Source organism: Mustela erminea, chromosome 8 (genome assembly GCF_009829155.1).
Source record: "Mustela erminea isolate mMusErm1 chromosome 8, mMusErm1.Pri, whole genome shotgun sequence".
NCBI lineage: Eukaryota > Metazoa > Chordata > Mammalia > Carnivora > Mustelidae > Mustela > Mustela erminea.
The window spans coordinates 72,980,643-73,006,825 of NC_045621.1; the positions used below are offsets into that span (position 1 = coordinate 72,980,643).

At 37.5% G+C, this 26,183-nt stretch overlaps 1 protein-coding gene across 1 annotated transcript; it reads right to left on the reverse strand.

The window, feature by feature from the left end:
• Positions 1 to 730: 730 nt before the first annotated feature.
• On the reverse strand, positions 731 to 25,778 carry LOC116597831 (cytochrome c, testis-specific). The gene is made up of 3 exons (XM_032356046.1): positions 25,642 to 25,778; positions 13,373 to 13,547; positions 731 to 982 (listed from the first exon to the last, which is right to left on the reverse strand). Exons 2-3 carry the CDS (start codon positions 13,539 to 13,541, stop codon positions 834 to 836), a joined length of 318 nt encoding a protein of 105 aa, XP_032211937.1. The 5' UTR covers positions 13,542 to 13,547; positions 25,642 to 25,778; the 3' UTR covers positions 731 to 833.
• Positions 25,779 to 26,183: the final 405 nt, after the last annotated feature.

Sequence of the window (26,183 nt, forward strand, 5' to 3'; positions counted from 1 at the left end):
CCCACAGGCCCTGCAATGGACCTGCTTCGCCATGTCTCATAGTTCTCTGAGGTGGGAGGTCTTTCCACATCAATGGTAAAGGCTTTTTTTTTTTTTCTTCTCCCCCTTTTACAGGGTACATGGTATCCCTCCATGTAGTCCAACCTTATATTACCCAGGATTAGAAAGGCACCATAAAAAGATTAATGCAAAAATATTATATCTTATGTGACATAAATTCTTATTAACATAGAACATGCTTTTCTCCTTCTCTCTAGGTTTTATTTCATGTCACTCATGGTCAACTGTTTGCTTTTCATTCCAATCATATTCCTAAGATAAGATCAATTATTTGACATCACTTTCCTGACCTTTTTTTAAAAGTTACTTGTAATAAAGTTAAAACTACAAATATAATAAAGTTATAATAAAAGACAAACACATAACCAAATATAGTTTAATGAAAACTAAAGCTAATGTCTGCTATATTTACATATAGATTACAAAGAAATAAATACATAGAAATTATTTCTATCATAAATAGCAGTTGCTAGGTTTAGAAAATATTTTGTGCATGTAGGGATTACTGAAGCACTAAAGATTTCAGTTTTCTTCCCTCTCTTCCTCAATGCTGACCTTATTCACATCCCTAGTGAGCAGACAAAAGTCAATTCAGACTCAGAAAGGCACTGATCAGTAGATTACACAAAATAAAAAATTTCAACTTTTATTTTTAAATGTTAAATTTACTACAGGCTGATCAAGAAAATTAAAATGACTTCTTTAAACATGCAATATTTAAAATTGGAAAATTTTGGCTTATAACTAATACTTTTTTAAGTTGCAAAAGCATTTCATGAAGATGTTGCCTGTTTCAAATATTGAATAAGATCTTCTCTCTCACTCTTCTTTTTAAGACCAGCAAAGACCATTTTAGTTCCAGGGATATATTTCTTTGGGTTCTCCAAATATTCCATCAGAGTTTCCTCTCCCCAGATAACACCTATAAAGGTGAAAATAAGTTTTAAGTTTGTGTAGTTATATTTGTAAGGCTTACTTTCTAATGTGACCTATATATGTGAACAAAAGATTACTCTTGGATTAAAAAGGAAGACTCTCATTATTGGAAATACTTACAATTTCTGACCTATAAGAGAATTCCAAAATTAGTATTTGGTGCTCTACTCTTCCAGTTCCCTATATAAATCTAATATCCACATGCTGTTCAGCATGACACAAAGTACACCAATAAACTGCCAACCTAGACATGTTGGACCTAAACAGTACCCCCTCCTCCTACAATCACAGAGTTCCTTCTAGAAGAGATCTAGAAATTAATCCAACCCCTCATTTTTCAGATGAGTAAATGATTCAAACAGAGGAGAATAATTTGCCCTAAGAGAAAAGATGACTTAAAGTCAAGAATCTGTGACTAACTCATATTTTCATGTTTTTTCTTCCAATAATTGCATGTTGCCTCTGTCCAAATCTCTGTCAAAAAGCTATGATTTCAGGAAACCAGTTTTACAATGAGGGAAAGGTTGTCTCTTCCTTTTTTCCTTTCTAAAACCAGTCAAAAAGAATATGGACTGGGTGTGGTGAAAAAATAATGATATTGTTATGCTGAAAAAAAATTAATAATTAAAATGAATGAATGATTTTTTAATCTGGAACCAAGATTTTATCTAGTTTATTTAAGAAATGAACAAATTTGGAATGAGTTACAATTGAGCTGGATGTTTGTAAGTAACAGTGAAAAATAAACTATTACAGATTTTGCAAGTCAATTAAAAAAATAAAGAATATGGACAAAGAGAAACAAATGCTAACTCCACCTTTGATCAAATATTGAGGGAGCACCTATTACTTCAAACTTCATATAATCATAAAACTACCAAAAACATAAAACCTGGACCACAGTAAGAGGACACCTGTCACTAATGATCTCAAAAGAAGAAGAGTTCTCCAAAGTAGGTGATAAATTGCAAGGAGCAAATCATAGTCCTCTGGCCCCAAAAGAGTATAGTGTATATGAGCTGACTGTGAAAGTCTCCCTAAATTCAATTTGACAGTATGGAGGGTCAGGGGAGCCAGGATTAAAGAATAAACACAGACATGTCCCTTTAAAAGAAGCATTCTACCTTTTGATTTTCATTTGCATGGAGTATATTTTTCCATCCCTCCACTTTCAGGCTGTGTATGCCCTTGCATCTGAAGTGAGTCTCCGGTAGGCAGCATATAAATAGGTCTTGATTTTTTTTATTCATTCAATCACCCTATTGTGGGTGCCTTTTAGACCACTAGGCCATCCTGATGGCTGTGGGTGCCTTTTAAATGGAGCATTTAGTCCATTTATATTTAAAGTAATTACTGATAGGTAATTACTTATGGCCATTTTGTTAACTGTTTTCTGATTGTTTTTGTAAGTCTCTTCTATTCCTTCCTTCTCTTGCTCTCATCCCTAGTATTAAGATGGCTTTCTTTAGTGTTGCACTCAGATTCCTTTCTCTTTATTATTTTGTATAGCTATTATAGGTTTTTGATTTGTGGTTACCTTTAAATTCATACATAACAGCTTATATGCATAGCGATCTATATAAAGTTGATGGTTCCTTAAGTTTAAACACTCTAAAAGCACTAAACTTTTACTCTCCACTCCATGTTTTATGTATACAATCTCATATTTTATCTTTTTATTTTGTGTATCCCTTGGTTAGATGTAGATGCAACTGATTTTACTACTTTTGAATTTTAACCTCCATACCAGACTTAAAATTGATTAACCTACTGCATTAACTATAAGGCAAAGGAAACAAAAGCGAAAATGAACTTTTGGGACCATATCAAGATAAAAGCTTCTGCACAGCAAAGGAAACAGCCAACAAAACAAAGAGGCAACCCACAGAATGGGAGAAGATATCTGCAAATGACACTACAGACAAAGGGCTGATATCCAAGATCTATAAAGAACTCCTCAAACTCAACACACGCAAAACAGATAATCATGTCAAAAAATGGGCAGAAGACATGAACAGACACTTGTCCAAAGAAGACATACAAATGGCTAACAAACACATGAAAAAATGTTCATCATCATTAGCCATCAGGAAGATTCAAATCAAAACCATATTGAGATACCACCTTACACCAGTTAGAACAGCCAAAATTAACAAGACAGTAAACAACAAGTGCTGGGGAGGATGTGGAGAAAGGGGAACCCTCTTACACTGTTGGTGGGGATGTAAGTTGGGGCAGCCACTGTGGAAAACAGTATGGAGATTCCTTAAGAAATTAAAAATAGAGCTTCCCTATGACCCTGCAATGGCACTACTGGGTATTTACCCCAAAGATACAGATGTAGTGAAAAGAAGGGCCATCTGTACACCAATGTTCATAGCAGAAATGACCACAGTCACCAAACTGTGGAAAGAACCAAGATGCCCTTCAATGGACGAATGAATAAAGAAGATATGGTCCATAGATACAATGGATTATTATGTCTCCATCAGAAAGGCAAACACCCAAATTTGTATCAACGTGGATGGGACTGGAAGAGATTATGCTGAGTGAAATAAGCCAAGCAGAGGGAGTCAATTATCATATAGTTTCACTTACTTGTGGAACATAAGTAATAAGATGGAGAACATTGGGAGAAGGAGATGAGAAGTGAGTTGGGGGAAATCGGAGGGGGAGACAAACCATAAGAGACTGTGGACTCCGAGAAACAAAGTGAGGGTTTTGGAGGAGAGGGGAGTCGGGGGGTGGGGGTGGGTGAGCCTGGTGGTGGGTATTATGGAGGGCATGTATTGCATGGAGCACTGGGTGTGGTGCGTAAACAATGAATTTTGGAACACTGAAAAAAATAAAATTAAATAAAATAACTATTTCCTTTTAACTGTGAAATTTTTTCCTTTCATAATTTTCTTACTTTTAGTTATGGCCTTTTCTTTCCAGTTAAAGAATTTCCTTTGATTTTTTTTATAAAGCTGGTTTTTGTTTGGGAAATTCTATCTCTCCTTCTAAATGATAACTTTTCTGGGCAGAATATTCTTGATTGTAGGTTTTTTCCTTTCAGCACATTGAATACATTGAATACAGTTCTGGTCTTCAAAATTTCTCCTAAGAAAACAGCTAATAACCTTATGGTGTTTCCCATATACATAACTTTTCTTTTTTTCTTGCTGCTTTAAAAAAAAATCTCTTTATCAGTACTTTTTGCCATTGCAATTATTATGTGTCTGGGTGTGGACCTTCTTGGGTTCATCTTGTTAGGGTCTTCTGTGCTTCCTGGATCTGAATGTTTCCTTCCCCAGATTAGGGAGGTTTTCAGCTATTATCTCTTCAAATAAGTTTTCTGCCCCCTTTCTCTCTCCTCTTTCTGGAATCCCTACAAAGCAAATGTTATTAGGTTTGATGATGTCACAGAGATCCCTTTACCTATTCTCATTTTTTGTTTTTCTTTCATCTTTTTGCTGTTGAGCTTCATGGCTTTCCATTATTCTGTCTTCCAGATAACTGTTAGTTCCTCTGCCTCCTCTAATATGCTCTTGATTTCCTTTAGTGTATTTTTTATTTCAATTATTAAATTCTTCACCTCTGATTGATTCTTTTATATTTTATATCTTTGTTGAAGTTGAGGCTTGTAAAGCTAAGCCCCATTTATTTTCAAACCCAGGTGTTGTGGGGATTTGTCTTCCAGTTTGAGTCTCTTGTGCCAGGGTTGCCTGGTATAGATTCTGATCCTCTTGCTTCTCTGTGCTTGTGATGTTCCTCCTATTGTGTGATGGGGGGTTTGGTTCTCAATCATGTTTTCACCCCTTCTTTCACAACCTTTTTGATGTGGCCCTCTTTCTATGATTAGTCATGGGAGGTCTGTTCTGCCAGTCTTCTGTCATTTTCAGTTAGTCACATAGTATATTATCTGTGTGTTCACATGGATGAGGTGAGCTCAGGATCCTCCCATCTTCCTAAGACTTCCTGAGTTTGGCCTTTTAAATTCCACATATAAATGATATTATACAGTATTTTTTTCTCAGTATTATTTCACTCAGTATAATACCTTCAAGGTTCATCCAAGTTTTGCAAATGGCTGGATTTCCTTCTTTCTCATTGCTGAATATTCCTTTTTATATATTTATCACATCTTTCTCCATTCATCTATTGACAAACACTTAGCTAGTTTCCATAGCTTGGCTATTAAAAATAGTGCATCAGCGGGGCACCTGGGTGGCTCAGTGGGTTAAAGCCTCTGCCTTCGGCTCAGGTCATGATCTCAGGGTCCTGGGATTGAGCCCTGCATCGGGCTCTCTGCTCAGCAGGGAGCCTGCTTCCCCCTCTCTCTGCCTGCCTCTCTGCCTACTTGAGATCTCTGTCTGTCAAATAAATAAAATCTTTAAAAAAAAAAATAGTGCATCAGTGAACTTGGGATGCATATATCTCTCCCAGATTCTATTTTTATTTCCTCTGAATACATACCCAGAGATGACATTACTGGATCATATGATAGCTATATTTAATTTTTAATGAATCTCCACACTGTTTTCCATAGTGGCTGCCCCAATTTACATTTTCACCACCAGTTCACAAGTGTTTCCTTTTCTCCACATCTTTGCCAACACTTGTTATTTCTTGTCTTTCTGATGAAAGCAATTCTAACAGGCATGAGGTGATATCTCACTGTGGTTTTGATTTGCATTTCTCTGACAATTAGTGATGCTGAACACCTCTTCATGTACCTGTGGTCGAATTATATGTTCTCTTTGGGAAAATATTCAGTTCCATTGCCAACTTTTTAATTGGTTCATCTTTTCTCTATTGCATTGTATCCATTCTTTATATATTTTGAACATCAACCCTTTATCAGATACATAATTCACAAATATTCTCTTCCATTCTATAGGCTGCTTTCTCATTTGTTGACTATTTATTTTGCTGTGCAGTAGCTTTTTAGTTTGATGTAGTCCCACTTAATGACTGTTCTTGTTGCTTGTGCTTTTGGTGTCAATATCCAGAAGATCTTTACAAAGAGCAATGTCAAGGAGCTTTTTCCCTATGTTTTCTCCTAGAAGTTTCACAGTTTCAAGTCTTGTATTTAATATACTTAAGTCTCTAATCCATTTCAAGTTAATTTTTATGAGTGGTGTAATATAGGGATTCAATTAGATTCTGCTACTTATTATGTCACCAGTAGAAAAAATAGTAATATTATATCCCCCAAATCAGTCACCAACAGTATTTAAACAATCTTAGAGAAGTATTATTACTAATTCTTAAATATTGTTAAAGATAAGCCTTCTATTCAGCTTTTAATCTTTGACAACAATCTATAATAAAAGATATATTTGTAATCCTTTTTTTTTTAAAGATTTTATTTATTTGAGAGAGAAAGTGATCACAAGCAGGGGAGAAGAGGTAGAAGGAGAAGCAGACACCCCGCTGAGCAGGGAGTCTGATGTGGGACTCCATCACAGGACTCTTGGATCCTGACCTGAGATGAAGGCAGATGCTTAACTGACTGAGCCACCCAGGTGTCCTGTAATCAGTTTGTTGGTTTTTTTTTTTTTTTAAGATTTTATTTATTTATTTGACAGAGAGATAAAGATCACAAGTAGGCAGAGAGGCAGGCAGAGCGGGGGGTGGGGGCAGGGGCGGGGGAAGCAGGCTCCCCGATGAGCAGAGAGCCTGATGCGGGGCTCGATCCCAGGACCCTGAGATCATTACCTGAGCCGAAGGCAGAGGCGCCCCTGAGCCACCCAGGCGCCCCTGTAATCAGTTTTAATATTATTTCTAGTCAATGCTAACAAGCAATAAAACCCTCAAAATACTGGGATTTAGAGAAATAAATATTACTTTATAACCAGTCTATAAACAATAAAAGTTGACTGCTCTTGTAATATGATAACAAAATAATAAAATAACACTATAGAAAAATATTACTTTAAAAACTAAAGAACCATACAAATTGAAATAAAAAATCCAAGTTTCAGACTGATTTATTCAATATTCTGTCAACTAGAAATCTTATTGCAATAAATGCAAGTGAAATCTGACCCTAACTGCCTGAATTTGAACAGACTCGATAGTCCCCACAATTCTGTCCTCACTTTAGACACCAGCTACTAGTCTGGAGTCCCAGGCCATCCCAAATTCTAATCAACTGGTTATAAATTCAAAGGTTCCCCAGACCCCCTGGTTGATAATTTGCTAGAAAAATACAGAACTAAGAAAAATACTATACTTAGTTACATTTTTAATATAAATGATACAATTTAGGACAGGGAGATAAAGAGATCCATATGATGAAGTCTGGGAAAGTCCCAAACACGGAGCTTCTGGGTCCTGTCCCTAGGGAATCCAGACTCATTACTCTTCTAGTCATTGATGTGCTCACCAAACAGAGCTTCCAATTAAAGTGTCCAGAGCTTTTATTTGGGTTTCCTTACATAAGATGCCTATTGAATCATTAGCCATGTGATAAACTGAATCCCCAGCTCCTATTCCCTAACCCTGGAGGTTGGACTGATAACTAGCCCAAAGCTCCAACTCTCTAATCACACAGATGGTCTTTCAAGCTTGGCCACTCCCATCCTTAAACTATCTAGGAGCTTACCATAAGCCATCTCATTAGCATAAACTCAGGTTGTGGTCCAAGGGCCCAAACTTAAATAAAAGAGACACTCCTATCACTTGGGAAATTCTAAGGTTTTAGAGATTCCCTTCTAGGAACCTAGGACAAAGACCAGACAAATTCTTTATTATAGAATACCTATTAACCACATTTTTTAAAAAGATTTTATTTATTTATTTGACAGAGAGAGAGAGATCACAAGAAGGCAGAGAGGCAGGCAGAGAGGAGGAAGCATGCTCCCTGCTGAGCAGAGAGCCCGATGTGGACTCAATCCCAGGACCCCGAGATCATGACCTGAACCGAAGGCAGAGACTTGATCCACTGAGCCACCCAGGCACCCCTATTAATCACATTTTTGCACATACTAAACACAATGATACTGTGTTAATAATAATTACATTGATATTTAAAGATTCTGAAGAACCCTTGACCAAAAATTAGATTTTATTCTATTTTATTTTAAGTATTTTACCAATTATATATGTATTTTTATATGTATGTAAGGTCCTTTATTATGGATGTTCCCTGAATAAGGATACATTGTAGTCTTAACCTCTAGCACCTCAGAATGTGGCTTTATTTAGAAAGAGGATCATTGCAGATGTGATTAGTTAAGTTGAAATGAAGTCATACTGTATTAAGATGGGCTCCCAATTTAATATGATTGGTATCTTTATAAGACAGCCATGTGAAGACAGAGACACACATGATCATGAAAGGCCAGAAAATGGAGTTATGCAGCTGAAGGCCCAAAACACCAAGATGATTGGCAAACTACCAGAAACTAGTTAGAAACAAGGAAGGATTGCCCTACAGGTTTCAGAGAGAGCATGGTCCTGCCAATACCTTGATTTTGCACTTCTAGCCTCTAGAACTGTGAAACAATAAATTTTTGTTGTTTTAAGCCACTTGATTTATAATATTTTATTACAGGAGCCCTAAAAAATTAATATAGTCCTCAAATTCTTACCATATATTACCCCCCCCCCCGCCACTCCATCCTTGTTTGCTTTGAAACCCAAGAAAAGTCTAGGGACCAACAACTTCCCCAGCTCTCCATCCTAATAAACTGTATTGCTCTCAACATTTCAGAAAGATGAAAAACATTTTCTTTTCACATAAAAAGCTGTGGAAAATCCTACATCTGCTAATTTTGTTTTCACTAAACCATTTGATATAAATAGGTCCCTTTCCCCAATATTCTAGATAACAAAAATTTCACTATACCTCACCTACATGTAGAATAAGACCTGATAATTAGCTTTTTCAACTATAATATAAATGCCTGGCATTAAGTGTTTTTTTTGTTTGTTTGTTTGTTTGCCAAGGCATCTACTTCAAACACATCCAGGCTGAATAAACACACTGCCAGTTGCATGAGTAAATAGAGCCAAGTTTCCCCACCATGAACTTCCCCCCCTCTTTTTTTAAGAAGGCTCTTATAGACCTAGATAACTACATTTGAGGACTGCTTGTTTTTCCCTTCACATGCTTCAATTCCCACTCTTGTGTTTTAAATTCACCATTGAAGAATGTACCTGTGAAACCCTACCTTTTACTCCAATAAAAGCAAAACACCAGGCCTCCTCACTAGCTCCTTCTCACTCTCTCTCTCTTTTCCTTTCAACCTCACTATGTGGTCCCAGGCATGTCATGTAACCTCCAGGACTTGTGAGTAATAAGTTTTTCTTTTCAAAGTTCCCTGATGGTTGATAGTAGGGTGCGTCCTTCAATCATAATGAGAACCACAAGGTCTGATCCAACCACAACATTGACTTTGGTTGAGGAAGTATCTGTAAGGGTTTACTATAAGTAATATAGGCCCAGGTGAGTGTCCCCAGGCATTTCTAGTCAATAACATCACTATAGATAGACTGAGACAAACCCAAAACACCATCTTGCTAGAAATATTAACACAGGTTAGAATAAGTAAAATCCCTCCTTTGACAAAATACAGCTATTACATTTCCACCAAAATAATAATAATAATAATAATAATAATTATGCACAAAATGTCAACTCCCTTCATTAAACCCTTCTCCTCCAATATAGTCCACAAAGCTCAATTAAATAAATATTACACAGCACTATAAAACCCATTAAGAAATTTTAAAATACCAAATTCAAATCATGTATGAAGAGAACTTACAGCAGCAATAATCTATATTTTAAACTTCTCCAAACACCAACACTGGACAAAGACACCACAAGAAATTACAAACCAATATCTCTTATCACTATAAATGCAAAATTCCTCAACAAAATACTAGCAAACTAAATCCAATTCACATTAAAGAATTACATACTCTGACCAAATGGGATTTAGCCTAGGAATGCAAGGATGGTTCAACATAAGAAAAACAATCAACATAATACATTAATAGAGCAATAGGAAAAAGAATACATGATTATTTCAAAAGATGCAGGAAAAAATTTGACAAATTCCAATACCCTTTTGTGATATAAACACTCAATAAACTAAGAATAAAAGATAAGTTGCTTAACAAGGAAACAGGGATTTTTGGAAACCCCCAGCTAATACCATACCCCAGGTGAAAAGCTGAAAACTTTCCCCTAAGATCAGAAGCAAGACAGAGAGCCTCATTTTCACCAGTTCTACTCAGAATTCCACTAGAAGTCTTAGCCAGAGCAATTAGGAAAATCAAAAGTAATAAAAGCCATCCAAACTGGAAAGAAAGACATAAACTACCTCTATCACAGATTATATGATTCTACATATAGAAAATCCTGAAGGATCCACAAAAAATCTACCATAACTAATAAATTAATTCAGCAAAGCTTCAGGGAATAAGATCAACATACAAAAATCTGTTGTGTACTGTATATGAGCAATGAACTATTTGAAAAAGAAATTAAAAAAACAGTTCTATTTATAAAAGAAATTTAAAAGAAGAAAATACTTAGGCAAAATTTAACCAAGGAAGTAAAAGACTTGTACATTGAAAATTATAAAACATTTCTGAAAGAAATGAAAGGAGACTTAAATAAATGGACAAGCATCCCATATTCATAGATTAGAACGTTAACGTTGCTAAAATGGCAATACTCCTTGAAAAAATCCACAGATTCAATGCAATCTCTATCAAAATTCCAAAGGCTGTTTTGCAGAAATGGGAAAGGTTATCCTCGAATTCATAGAACTGCAAAGGGCCCTGAATAGCCAAAACAATACTGAAAAAAAAGAAACATAGCTAGAGGGCTCACACTTTCTAATTTTAAAACTTACCACAAAACTACAGTAATAAAAACTGTGGTGTTGTTATAAGGAAGGCTAGATATATAGACAAATAGAATAGAATTGAATGTCCAGAAGCAAACCCTAACATATATGGCCAACTGAATTTCAACAAGGGTATCAAGACCATTCAACTAGGAAAGAATGTCTTTTTAAGAAATGGGGTGTGGTAATTGGATAGCCGCATGCACTTGATCTTAACCAAAAGTCTGAGAAGTGATGGATAACCACATGCAAAAGAATGAAGTAGGTCTATTCCCTCACTCTCTATAGAAAATTAAGTACAAATGCATCAAAAACCTAAATCTAAAAACCAAAACTATAAAACTATTTGAAGAAAACATAAGGGCAAATCTTTATGACCTCAGATTTGGTGATGGATTCTTAGATTTGATGCCTCTCTCCAAAAATCAATAAAAATATAGATAAATTGACTTTATACAAATTAAAAACTTCTGTGAATCAAAGGACATTATCAAACAAATGAAGACAAACTACAAAAGAAGAGAAAATATTTGAAAATCACATATTTGATGAGAGATTAACGTCCAGAATACATAAAGAACTCTTAAACTCAACAATAAAAAAGACAAACAAGTCAAATAAAAAAATAGGCAGAGGATACAAATACACATTTTCCCAAATCTACAAATGGCCAACAAGTTGTTGAACAAAAAAATTTCAACTGAGTGAATTTAAGGACCAAATTGACTTTATTATTCAATGATTCATGAATCAGGCAGCATATAGAAAGGAATTCCAACAGGCTACAGAAAGAGAAAGGTTTTTAAAGATAGAACAAGGAAGTCATAAACAACAAGAAAGATTTATTTCAGACAAACTCACCTCCTTTTGGGGGACAAAAAGATCTTACTAGGTGGATTCCAGCACCAACCAGGAAATTCCAGACTTATCAGTTAAGATTACATTCCTGGGAAGAACTGAAACTACATTTAAGTTAGGTATTAAGCCCTGGTTTAATGTTGTGGGCCTAGTACAGGTGACTCTATTTTGGCCCTGAGGTTTTCTTTTTAACAAAGCATACTAAAATGTTCAACAGCATCGTTCATTAATGAAATGCAAAAAAAATCGTGAGATGCCACTTCACACTTACTAAGATGGCAATTTTAAAAAGAAAAAAAAATAACAAACCACGGGAGAGGATACAGAAAAATAGGAATCTTGCATCACTGATGATAATGTGAAATGGTATAGCTACTGTGGAAAACAACTGGCTTTCCTCAAGAAGTTAAACATAGATTTAACAAATGACCCCCAACATATATATAGATATATATATCTATACATATCGAAAAGAACTGAAAACAAGGACTCAAGCAAATGCTTATTCACAAATATTCATAGCAGCATTATTCACAATAGATGAAAGGTGGAAATAATCCAAATGTTCACCAACCAATAAATGTGTAAACAAATTGTGATATATACATTCAATTGAATATGATTAGCCATATAAAGGAATGAAGTACTGATAGAAGATACAACTTCAATGAACCTTGAAAACATGCTAATTGAAAGAAGCCAAACACAAAAGGTCATATTTTATTATTCCTTTTTATGAAATATGCAGAATAGGCAAATCCATAAAGAAAAGAAGCAGATCAGAGTTTGCAAGAGGTTAAGGGTAGAAGGAAATGGGAAATGTTTATTAGATGTGCACAGGGGTTCTTTTCAAGCAACGAAAAAATTTTTAAACTACAGACAGGTGTTGATTTATACTGTAACTACACAAAATGTACTTCTTTGTACACTTCAAAATGGCTAATGTGTGAATTTCACTTCAATAAAAAGAATTAAAAGGAACAAAAATAAAATAAAATAAAAACTTTTCCAAATAGTAGGATTGGAATGATCCAAAATTTGGGCCACTTAAAAATACTAGGCCTCCAAGAACAGTTCAAAATAGAGTTGCACTCTATTTGGAGTTGCACCCTATTTTTTGAAGTAGATGCTATGCATGTATGGATGGATGGATGGATGTGTATATCCAGGAATAATAAAATTCTCTGCAAAGATATTATAGTTTTTCCCAGCCATTTTCAATTTCACACCCAAAATGCCTTCTCATTTTAACTACCTACTTTCCTCCATCAAAAAAGTCATTGAATATAATTTTTCAAACTATATAATATCCCTCCACTCTGCTAAGAATCACTATTACAAATAGAAAACTAGCATTATGCCATTAAAATGTTATTTGATCTTTTTAATTTAGCTCATGCTTTTTCCACATAAATGTGCTGCATAAAATAGAAATTCCTCATATAAATAAAAACTTACACCACAGATAATTGCTAATTCCTCTGATCAAAAAAAGACCAGTTATCTAAATATAGATCTTATAATTTAAATCAATATTTCAGTAATATCAACATAAGGATTTCATTTTTTATGCTATAAATTAGGAAATTACTATAATATCAAATCAGGTGCTTTTCTTTCTTGGCTACAAAGTTTCCGGTTCTCTCCCACAACTGCCCAGGTTTTACCTTTGTTTTTGTTAGCATCTGAATAAGAAAATCCTGGTGCTTGTCCTGTTTTTCGTCCAAAAAGACCCCAGAGATTTGGACCAACCTTGTGTTTTCCACCTTTTTCCACTGTGTGGCACTGAGCACATTTTTGAATAAAGATCTTCTTGCCTGCTTCAGCATCTCCCATTTTGTTCTGCAACACAACATTAAACCACAGTCCAAAAAAAAATCTCAGATTTGCAAAGCTGGAAAAAAAAATGCCAACACTTTGAAATGAATACTAATGATATTAAACAAAAACGTATTTAAAGTATGCATCCTTTTAAAGCCTGAGTGCTCAAAAACACAAGCAGATTATAGCATCCAATTTTATAAAGACTTAATCATCTCATTTATCAGATTTAATTTAAATTTTGATTTATAGATACTTCAGAAACTTATGGTATAAGCCTAGTTTTACTTCAGCCTTCAAACAACTATAGTAATTCATCTAGGTCAATTATATTCCACTTTTTTCTTCCCACTTACAGAAAGCACATGTGCAAAAAACAATGCAAGGTTTCGAAGTCTAATTTGGTATCCCCTTGTTTAATAATAAGAATAGAACAAAATGCAAAAGGTACTTAAATTTGATGCTTTTGTAAGTTCTCATATGCCTGCAATAATAGCCTGTAAAATTAAATATCAAACAAAAGTATGAGGCCACAGCAGGTTATATGTAACATGTAATTTCTCATTTACTTTATGCTCTCATCTATAAACACATCTAGCAGATTAGATTAAGCAGTATCTCAAAGCAATTGAATACCATTACTGAGTTCAGTCAGCAGTAATATGTGTTTAACACTAATGTAGTGGAAAATACAGTGCTAAGCAGGGAAGATTTTATGATACAGTGATATATAAAATAATATTTGTACAAAGATATTTTAGTTAATATACCAAAAGTTTTGTTGCATAACTGTCTCCATCTAAAATTATGTAAAAACTAAAATAATTTCAACGTTTTTAAAAAATGTAGTTTGAGGGCGCCTGGGTGGCTCAGTTGATTAGGCAACTGCCTTCGGGTCAGGTCACGGTCCTGGAGCCCCGGAATCAAGTCCCACATCAGGCTCCCAGCTCCATGGGGAGTCTGCTTCTCCCTCTGACCTTCTCGCCTCTCATGCTCTCTCTCACTGTCTCTCTCGCAAATAAATAAATAAAATCTTAAAAAAAAAAAACGTAGTTTGAAATGCCAACAAATATAGTACTTAAGTTTTGTTTACCTGCTCTTTTTTTTTTTTTAAGATTTTATTCCTTTATTTGTAAGAGAGAGAGACAGAGAGAGCATGTGCAAGAGCAGGGGGAGTGACAGGCAGAGGCAGAAGGAGAAGCCAGCTCCCTACCAAGCAAGGAGTGCAATGCGGGACTCAATCCCAGCACCCTTGGATCATGACCCGAGCCGAAAGAAGGCAGACACTTAACTGACTGAGCCACCCAGGCATCCCCTGCTCTTTTTATTTGAAAGATTAGATCATGGGCAGTAGGTGTTGGGATGGATTTCAATATGAGATTGTATTACTATTAGAGAAATCATGAAAATAACCTAATTCCCTGACAGTACAGTTTGAAGCACATTTTTGCCTTTATAACTCTACTGAGAAATAAAAAATGTTTGGTTTATTCTGGTAATATTGAAAAATACAATGTGTCTTAACTGAAGTTAGCTATTACTCAGAGAGGTCAGTACTTCCTATACAGTAACCTGCAATATTAGTATCTCTCTAATTTCTTCTCTTTTTAAAAAGATTTTATTTATTTTTTTAATTGAGAGATCGAGCACCCAAGTATGAGCCATGGGAAAAGGGATAGAGAAAGGGAGAAGCAGACTCCCCACTAAGCAGGGAGCCCAAAGCAGGGCTCAATCCCAGGCCCATGGGATCATGACCTGAGCTGAAGGCAGACATACCTAACTGACTGAGCTACTGAGGGGCTCTGGTATCTCCCTAATTTCTTTGAATTTATGTGAAAACCCCAAATAGTGTCAATAATCCACTTAAAGGAAAGACAGAAATTTTCTCTGGGCAGACTAACAACTAAGCTATTAATCAATGTTTTAGGTCTGATAAAAAGCAGAGTAAAAAAACTCATTTATCCAGAAGACGCTTACTTTTAAATTCCAAACTTCACTCAAAACACTGCATTCAATTTCTACTTAAATGAATTCTGTCAGTTCACGTATAGATACAGAATTCACTGAACCTTTGAACAGGGGCCATTAAGAAACTTTAGTCACGGAGGAGTCAAGATGGCGGAGAAGTAGCAGGCTGAGACTGCTTCAGCTAGCCGGAGATCAGCTAGATAGCTTATCTAAAGATTGCAAACACCTGAAAATCCATCGGCAGATCGAAGAGAAGAAGAACAGCAATTCTGGAAACAGAAAAACAACCACTTTCTGAAAGGTAGGACCGGCGGAGAAGTGAATCCAAAGCGACGGGAAGATAGACCCCGGGGGGAGGGGCCGGCTCCCGGCAAGCGGCGGAGCAACGGCGCACAAAATCAGGACTTTTAAAAGTCTGTTCCGCTGAGGGACATCGCTCCAGAGGCTAAACCGGGGCGAAGTCCACGAGGGTTCAGCGTGGCCTCAGGTCCCGCAGGGTCACAGAAGGATCAGGGGTGTCTGAGTGTCGCAGAACTTGCGGGTATTGGAACGGGAAAGCCGGCTACAGAGACAGAGCCGACAGTGAGCTCACAGCTCGGGGTTACCTTGAACTGGTCGCAGGCTCGGAGAGCTCGGAGCGCGGCCGGAGGTCAGGCAGACGGGAGTAACTGGGTGCTGTTCTCTGAGGGCGCACTGAGGAGTGGGGCCTTGGGCTCTCGGCTCCTCCAGGCCGGAGACCAGGAGGCCGCCATTTGTATTCCCATCCTCCGGAACTCTACGGAAAGCGCTCAGGGAACAAAAGCTCCTGAAAGCAAACCCGAGCGGATTACTCACCCCGGCCCCGGGTAAGGGCGGTGTAATTCCGCCTGGGGCAAAGACACTTGAGAATCACTACAACAGGCCCCTCCCCCAGAAGATCAACAAGAAATCCAGCCGACACCAAGTTCACCTACCAAGGAGTGCGGTTTCAATACCAAGGAGAGCAGCAGAATTCGGAGGAGGAGAAAGCCAAGCACGGAACTCATGGCTTTTTCCCTGTGATTTTTTTTTAGTCTTGCAGTTAATTTAATTTTTTTCTTTTTCATTTTTTTTTTTTTTTTCCTCGCCTTCGGGTAAAATTTTTTTTTTTTTAACTGTTACCTTTTTCTTTTTTAACGATTTTTTACTAGTTTATCTAATATATATATTTTTTCTTTTTTACATTTTTCTTAGGTGTTTTCCTTTTTTTTTTTTTAATTCTTTTCTTTTCTTTTTTCTTTTTCTTTTTTTTTTTTCTTTCTTCCTTTTTGAACCTCTTTTTATCCCCTTTCTCCCCCCTCACGATTTTGGATCTCTTCTAATTTGGTTAAAGCATTTTTTCCTGGGGTTTTTGCCACCCTTTTAGTATTTTACTTGCCCCTTCATATACTCTTATCTGGACAAAATGACAAGACGGAAAAATTCAACACAAAAAAAAGAACAAGAGGCAGTACCGAAGGCTAGGGACCTAATCAATACAGACATTGGTAATATGTCAGATCTAGAGTTCAGAATGACAATTCTCAAGGTTCTAGCCAGGCTCGAAAAAGGCATGGAAGATATTAGAGAAACCCTCTCGAGAGATATAAAAGCCCTTTCTGGAGAAATAAAAGAACTAAAATCTAACCAAGTTGAAATAAAAAAAGCTATTAATGAAGTGCAATCAAAAATGGAGGCTCTCACTGCTAGGATAAATGAGGCAGAAGAAAGAATTAGTGATATAGAAGACCAAATGACAGAGAATAAAGAAGCTGAGCAAAAGAGGGACAAACAGCTACTGGACCACGAGGGGAGAATTCGAGAGATAAGTGACACCATAAGACGAAACAACATTAGAATAATTGGGATTCCAGAAGAAGAAGAAAGAGAGAGGGGAGCAGAAGGTATACTGGAGAGAATTATTGGGGAGAATTTCCCCAATATGGCAAAGGGAACGAGCATCAAAATTCAGGAGGTTCAGAGAACGCCCCTCAAAATCAATAGGAATAGGCCCACACCCCGTCACCTAATAGTAAAATTTACAAGTCTCAGTGACAAAGAGAAAATCCTGAAAGCAGCCCGGGAAAAGAAGTCTGTAACATACAATGGTAAAAATATTAGATTGGCAGCTGATTTATCCACAGAGACCTGGCAGGCCAGAAAGAGCTGGCATGATATTTTCAGAGCACTAAACGAGAAAAACATGCAGCCAAGAATACTATATCCAGCTAGGCTATCATTGAAAATAGAAGGAGAGATTAAAAGCTTCCAGGACAAACAAAAACTGAAAGAATTTGCAAATACCAAACCAGCTCTACAGGAAATATTGAAAGGGGTCCTCTAAGCAAAGAGAGAGCCTACAAGTGGTAGATCAGAAAGGAACAGAGACCATATACAGTAACAGTCAACTTACAGGCAATACAATGGCACTAAATTCATATCTCTCAATAGTTACCCTGAATGTTAATGGGCTAAATGCCCCTGTCAAAAGACACAGGGTATCAGAATGGATAAAAAAACAAAACCCATCTATATGTTGCCTCCAAGAAACTCATTTTAAGCCCGAAGACACCTCCAGATTTAAAGTGAGGGGGTGGAAAAGAATTTACCATGCTAATGGACATCAGAAGAAAGCAGGAGTGGCAATCCTTATATCAGATCAATTAGATTTTAAGCCAAAGACTATAATAAGAGATGAGGATGGACACTATATCATACTCAAAGGGTCTGTCCAACAAGAAGATTTAACAATTTTAAATATCTATGCCCCCAACGTGGGAGCAGCCAACTATATAAACCAATTAATAACAAAATCAAAGAAACACATCAACAATAATACAATAATAGTAGGGGACTTTAACACTCCCCTCACTGAAATGGACAGATCATCCAAGCAAAAGATCAGCAAGGAAATAAAGGCCTTAAACGACACACTGGACCAGATGGACATCACAGATATATTCAGAATATTTCATCCCAAAGCAACAGAATACACATTCTTCTCTAGTGCACATGGAACATTCTCCAGAATAGATCACATCCTCGGTCCTAAATCAGGACTCAACCGGTATCAAAAGATTGGGATCATTCCCTGCATATTTTCAGACCACAATGCTCTAAAGCTAGAACTCAACCACAAAAGGAAGTTTGGAAAGAACCCAAATACATGGAGACTAAACAGCATCCTTCTAAAGAATGAATGGGTCAACCGGGAAATTAAAGAAGAATTGAAAAAAATCATGGAAACAAATGATAATGAAAATACAACGGTTCAAAATCTGTGGGACACAACAAAGGCAGTCCTGAGAGGAAAATATATAGCGGTACAAGCCTTTCTCAAGAAACAAGAAAGGTCTCAGGTACACAACCTAACCCTACACCTAAAGGAGCTGGAGAAAGAACAAGAAAGAAACCCTAAGCCCAGCAGGAGAAGAGAAATCATAAAGATCAGAGCAGAAATCAATGAAATAGAAACCAAAAAAACAATAGAACAAATCAACGAAACTAGGAGCTGGTTCTTTGAAAGAATTAATAAAATTGATAAACCCCTGGCCCGACTTATCAAAAAGAAAAGAGAAAGGACCCAAATAAATAAAATCATGAATGAAAGAGGAGAGATCACAACTAACACCAAAGAAATACAAACTATTATAAGAACATACTATGAGCAACTCTACGCCAATAAATTTGACAATCTGGAAGAAATGGATGCATTCCTAGAAACATATAAACTACCACAACTGAACCAGGAAGAAATAGAAAGCCTGAACAGACCCATAACCAGTAAGGAGATTGAAACAGTCATTAAAAATCTCCAAACAAACAAAAGCCCAGGGCCAGACGGCTTCCCGGGGGAATTCTACCAAACATTTAAAGAAGAACTAATTCCTATTCTCCTGAAACTGTTCCAAAAAATAGAAATGGAAGGAAAACTTCCAAACTCATTTTATGAGGCCAGCATCACCTTGATCCCAAAACCAGACAAGGATCCCACCAAAAAAGAGAGCTATAGACCGATATCCTTGATGAACACAGATGCGAAAATACTCAACAAAATACTAGCCAATAGGATTCAACAGTACATTAAAAGGATTATTCACCACGACCAAGTGGGATTTATTCCAGGGCTGCAAGGTTGGTTCAACATCCGCAAATCAGTCAATGTGATACAACACATCAATAAAAGAAAGAACAAGAACCATATGATACTCTCAATAGATGCTGAAAAAGCATTTGACAAAGTACAGCATCCCTTCCTGATCAAAACTCTTCAAAGTGTAGGGATAGAGGGCACATACCTCAATATCATCAAAGCCATCTATGAAAAACCCACCGCAAATATCATTCTCAATGGAGAAAAACTGAAAGCTTTTCCGCTAAGGTCAGGAACACGGCAGGGATGTCCATTATCACCACTGCTATTCAACATAGTACTAGAGGTCCTAGCCTCAGCAATCAGACAACAAAAGGAAATTAAAGGCATCCAAATCGGCAAAGAAGAAGTCAAATTATCACTCTTCGCAGATGATATGATACTATATGTGGAAAACCCAAAAGACTCCACTCCAAAACTTCTAGAACTTATACAGGAATTCAGTAAAGTGTCAGGATATAAAATCAATGCACAGAAATCAGTTGCATTTCTCTACACCAACAGCAAGACAGAAGAAAGAGAAATTAAGGAGTCAATCCCATTTACAATTGCACCCAAAACCATAAGATACCTAGGAATAAACCTAACCAAAGAGACACAGAATCTATACTCAGAAAACTATAAAGTACTCATGAAAGAAATTGAGGAAGACACAACGAAATGGAAAAATGTTCCATGCTCCTGGATTGGAAGAATAAATATTGTGAAAATGTCTATGCTACCTAAAGCAATCTACACATTTAATGCAATTCCTATCAAAGTACCATCCATCTTTTTCAAAGAAATGGAACAAATAATGCTAAAATTTATATGGAACCAGAAAAGACCTCGAATAGCTAAAGGGATATTGAAAAAGAAAGCCAACGTTGGTGGCATCACAATTCCGGACTTCAAGCTCTATTACAAAGCTGTCGTCATCAAGACAGCATGGTACTGGCACAAAAACAGACACATAGATCAATGGAACAGAATAGAGAGCCCAGAAATAGACCCTCAACTCTATGGTCAACTAATCTTCGACAAAGCAGGAAAGAATGTCCAATGGCAAAAAGACAGCCTCTTCAATAAATGGTGCTGGGAAAATTGGACAGCCACATGCAGAAAAATGAAATTGGACCATTTCCTTACACCACACACAAAAATAGACTCAAAATGGCTGAAGGACCTCAATGTGCGAAAGGAATCCATCAAAATCCTTGAGGAGAACACAGGCAGCAACCTCTTTGACCTCAACCGCAGCAACATCTTCCTAGGAACAATGCAAAAGGCAAGGGAAGCAAGGGCAAAAATGAACTATTGGGATTTCATCAAGATCAAAAGCTTTTGCACAGCAAAGGAAACGGTTAACAAAATCAAAAGACAACTGACAGAATGGGAGAAGATATTTGCAAATGACATATCAGATAAAGGACTAGTGTCCAGAATCTATAAAGAACTTAGCAAACTCAACACCCAAAGAACAAATAATCCAATCAAGAAATGGGCAGAGGACATGAACAGACATTTCTTCAAAGAAGACATCCAGATGGCGAACAGACACATGAAAAAGTGCTCCATATCACTCGGCATCAGGGAAATACAAATCAAAACCACAATGAGATACCACCTCACACCAGTCAGAATGGCTAAAATAAACAAGTCAGGAAATGACAGATGCTGGCGAGGATGCGGAGAAAGGGGAACCCTCCTACACTGTTGGTGGGAATGCAAGCTGGTGCAGCCACTCTGGAAAACAGCATGGAGGTTCCTCAAAATGTTGAAAATAGAACTGCCCTATGACCCAGCAATTGCACTATTGGGTATTTACCCTAAGGACACAAACGTAGTGATCCAAAGGGGCACGTGCACTCGAATGTTTATAGCAGCAATGTCCACAATAGCCAAACTATGGAAAGAACCTAGATGTCCATCAACAGATGAATGGATCAAGAAGATGTGGTATATATACACAATGGAATACTATGCAGCCATCAAAAGAAATGAAATCTTGCCATTTGCGACAACATGGATGGAACTAGAGCGTATCATGCTTAGCGAAATAAGTCAAGCAGAGAAAGACAACTATCATATGATCTCCTTGATATGAGGAAGTGGTGATGCAACATGGGGTCTTAAGTGGGTAGGAGAAGAATAAAGGAAACAAGATGGGATTGGGAGGGACACAAACCATAAGTGACTTTTAATCTCACAAAACAAACTGAGGGTTGCTGGGGGGAGGGGGTTTGGGAGAAGGGGGTGGGATTATGGACATTGGGGAGGGTATGTGCTTTGGTGAGTGCTGTGAAGTGTGTAAACCTGGTGATTCACAGACCTGTACCCCTGGGGATAGAGTATTATGCCTCCATCAGAAAGGATGAATACCCAACTTTTGTAGCAACATGGACGGGACTGGAAGAGATTATGCTGAGTGAAATAAGTCAAGCAGAGAGAGTCAATTATCATATGGTTTCACTTATTTGTGGAGCATAACAAATAGCATGGAGGACATGGGGACTTAGAGTGGAGAAGAGAGTTGGGGGAAATTGGAAGGGGAGGTGAACCATGAGAGACTATGGACTCTGAAAAACAATCTGAGGGTTTTGAAGGGACGGGGGGTGGGAGGTTGGGGTACCAGGTGGTGGGTATTATAGAGGGCACGGATTGCATGGAGCACGGGGTGTGGTGCAAAAATAATGAATACTGTTATGCTGGAAATAAAAAAAATAAATAAATAAAAATAAATTAAAAAAAAAAAAAAAAAAAAAAAAAAGAAACTTTAGTCACAAATACAAATTTTTGGACTTTAGCAAAATGCATTCACAATAATCATAAATTCCATACTATACAAATAGAAAATGTCATCTAAGTACTGCTAAAGAATCATTTCCAATTTTTATATAAAGCAAAAAAATCAGATTGATTCTTATACCTATTAAATGTTACAGATAATTCAAGAAACCAGACATTTGTTTAAAAGAAAAAAAATCCTCTTTCCTCAAATAGATTTCACATACAATTCTCTTAGAAATTAGACAATTTCTGGACAATTAGAAAATGTCCATTGTCATTGTTCAAACTACCAATATTTACCATATGAAGACACTGACTGCTGCCATCTTTAATCACAGTTATGTAAATGACCATCTGCAAAGTGCACTAAAACCAGTAAATTCAGCAGTGATAGCAAGCGAGGGGGGCAGGAAGACTAGGAAGGATAGCAAGCGAGTCAATTTTATCCTATAATCATCTGGCACTCTAATAATATTTCGTTATTAAGAAGAAATATAAACCTCTTCAACCTTAGCCACAACAACTTCTAGCTAGACATGTCTCCAAAGGGAAGTGAAACAAAGGCAAAAGGAACTATTGGGACTTTAACAAGATAAAAAGCTTTTGCAAAGTCAACAAAACCAAAAAACAACCTACAGAATGGGAGAAGATATTTGCAAATAACATATCAGATAAAGGGCTAGTATCCCAAATTTATAAAGAACTTATCAAACTCAACACCCAAAGAACAAATAATCCAATCAAGAAATGGTCAGAAGACATGAACAGACCTTTCTCCAAAGAAGACATATAAACAGACATATGGAAAAATGTTTAACATCACTTGGCATCAGGGAAATATAAATCAAAACCACAATGAGATACCACCTCACGCCAGTCAGAATGGGTAAAATTAATAAGTCAGGAAGCAACAAATGTTGGTGAGGTTATAGACAAAGGGGAACCCTCTTACACTGCTGGTGGGAATGCAAGCTGGTACAGCCACTCTGGAAAACAGTATGGAGATTCCTAATAAAGTCAAAAATAGAGCTACCCTACAACCCAGAAAGTATACTACAGAGTATTTACCCCAAAGATACAAATGATCTGAAGGGGCACATGCACCCCAATGTTTATAGCAGCAATGTCCACAATAGCCAAACTATGAGAAAAGTCCAGATGTCCATCAATAGATGAAATGGATAAAGAAAATGTGAGATATATAGAGATATAGACTGGAATGCTACTCAGCCATCAAAAAATAAAATATTGCCATTTGCAATGACATGGATGGAACCAGAGACTATTATGCTGAGCGAAATAAGTCAGAGGAAGGCAATTATATGATCTCACTGATATGTGGAATTTAAGAAACAAAACAGAGGATCATAGGGGAAGAGAGGAAAAAAATAACAAGATGAAACCAGAGAGGGTTACAAACCATAAGGGACTCTTAATCATAGGAAACAAATGAGGGTTGCTGGAGGAGGGCATTAGAGGGATGAGGTAACTGGGTGATGGACATTAGGGAGGGCATGTGATGCAATGAGCACTGGGTAGTATGTAAGACTGATGAATTACAGGCCTGTACCTCTAGAAAAAAAATTAATAGAAGAAAAAAAAAGATGAGAATAGTACATAATAAAGATATTATTTCATGAAAAAAGAAGAAATGCAATGTTGTACACCTAAAATTTGTATAATGTTACATGCTAGTTTTATCTCAATAAATAAAAATTTTCTTAAAAAAGATTTTTGCCGGGGCACCTGGGTGGCTCAGTGGGTTAAAGCCTCTGCCTTCAGCTCAGGTCATGATCCCAGGGTCCTGGGATTGAGCCCCACATCGGGCTCTCTGCTCCATAGGGAGCCTGCTTCCTCCTCTTCTCTCTCTCTGCCTGCCTCTCTGCCTACTTGTGATCTCTGTCAAATAAATAAACAAATAAATAAATCTTTTTTTTTTAAAGATTTTATTTATTTATTTGACAGAGAGAGAGGCAGGCAGAGAGAGAGAGAGAGGGAAGCAGGCTCCCTGCTGAGCAGAGAGCCCGATATGGGACTCGATCCCAGGACCCTGAGATCATGACCTGAGCCGAAGGCAGCGGCTTAACCCGCTGAGCCACCCAGGCGCCCCAACAAATAAATAAATCTTAAAAAAAAAGATTTTTGCCTATTTCTCACTGAAATAGGCAAAGATATGACACCTGGTATGAGAATGATCACTCTTCCAAGAATGGAGTAATTCTAATGATAAATAGGATAAGAGTAGCGAACACTTACGCATGCTTCTGTGGGCCAGACATAGCTAAGCACTTTATGTATTAGTAATGCATTTATTCCTCAGACCAGCCACGTGAGATAGATAACGTTAATATCTCTGTTTTTACAGCTGAGGGAAATGAGGCACACAAGTTAAGCGGCTTAAAGTCACAAGCTGTTGAGAAGTGGAGAGAGATGGTGAAAAGTAAGAGGAAGAACAATTTTCAATCTCTTAATTTTAACAATTCCCTTTTAGGAACAAACTAAGTAACCTTGGGTTGAACAGAATGTTTGACACACTGCACATGCTTAAAGAGAAGTAAGTAAAATGCTCTTCAGTGTTGGTATGTACCACTGCCACCTCCAATTTTGCCCGTAAAAAAGAGGGATGTGGTAAGAACAATCAAGGCACCAATAAAGCTTTCAAGATTTACAAAACCCACATAACTGGAAGCAATAAAAATGGGAGGAAGAACTCACTGGAATAACTGGAGGATGAATACTACACAGACTAAAAGATAAAGTGGGATTCTGCTGTTGCAGCGGAAGAAGTACGGGAAGTGGAATGCATCAGAACGATGTGACCGTGGGTAAATGTCTATGAACCCCCTCCATCTCCCCACCACCCAAACACAGATGTCCACGGCCTTTCCCTCTTCGAATCTGCTGTGCCTGAATCCCTAAACTGGAGTAAGAATCCAGCTTTCCAAACTGCCAGTCTCGCAGTCCACCACTCCCACTTGGAGGCTGATTTCTGTCCACCGTGGGCAGAAGGCTCTGCCCCGAAATCAGTTCCACACAGAAAACATAAAAGCCGCAGGCAGGCCCCTCACCAGAAATAGTTTTATGCCGCACTTAGGGACCCGTAGACCCCAACAGGCTAGGGCTAAAAGGAGCCTGTTAGATACTCCTTTCTGAGTAAAGCCCAGCCCAAACAGTTCTGGCCCATAATCAATGCTTAGATCACTACTTCCCAGCCAATGCCATACCTACCAGAGGGTCAGCGGCTCCGCCCACCACCTCCCCAGAGAACCCTTAAGAAGTCACTCGGGCCTCTGCCAGGCCAGAGACTGAGCTGCAAGTTTGGTGTTGGCGATCCCAGAGCAATGCCTCAAACACCTGCACTGGAAGCCCAGCTCTGCATGTGCTTCCGGTGGACGCCAGCCAATAGCAGGCCAGGCTCCATCCGCACCGCTGATTGGCTCCCAGATCCCGCAAGTTGGCAATTCTCGCAGGAGTTTGAAGATGGACTTGCTGGGCAGTTGCAGGCTGAATGGAAACGTGACTAAATGACTTTGAACACAGCAGTCCCAGGAGCATCTTTTATTTGTTTAGCTTTTGCCTAACCAAAGAGCTAAATTATCTATGCATATTGACCGCGTGTCCCATTTCTTGCTTGAAGCAGGAACTCAACGTTTTATGAATGATCCATTAGCATGTGATTTTAGGAATCATGTCATGTCAACAAAATAATAAAACAAATAGGATGGGTAAGGCACTGTGCCAAGCAACTTGGACAAACACTGAACTGCAGC

What these genes read in the sequence shown, in the direction of transcription:
- LOC116597831 (XM_032356046.1), bottom strand. Translation starts at nt 13,541, where the DNA reads ATGGGAGATGCTGAAGCAGGCAAGAAGATCTTTATTCAAAAATGTGCT. An exon ending in AGATGCTAACAAAAACAAAG is followed by an intron (nt 983 to 13,372) that starts GTAAAACCTGGG and finishes TCACCTTTATAG; the next exon opens with GTGTTATCTGGGGAGAGGAA.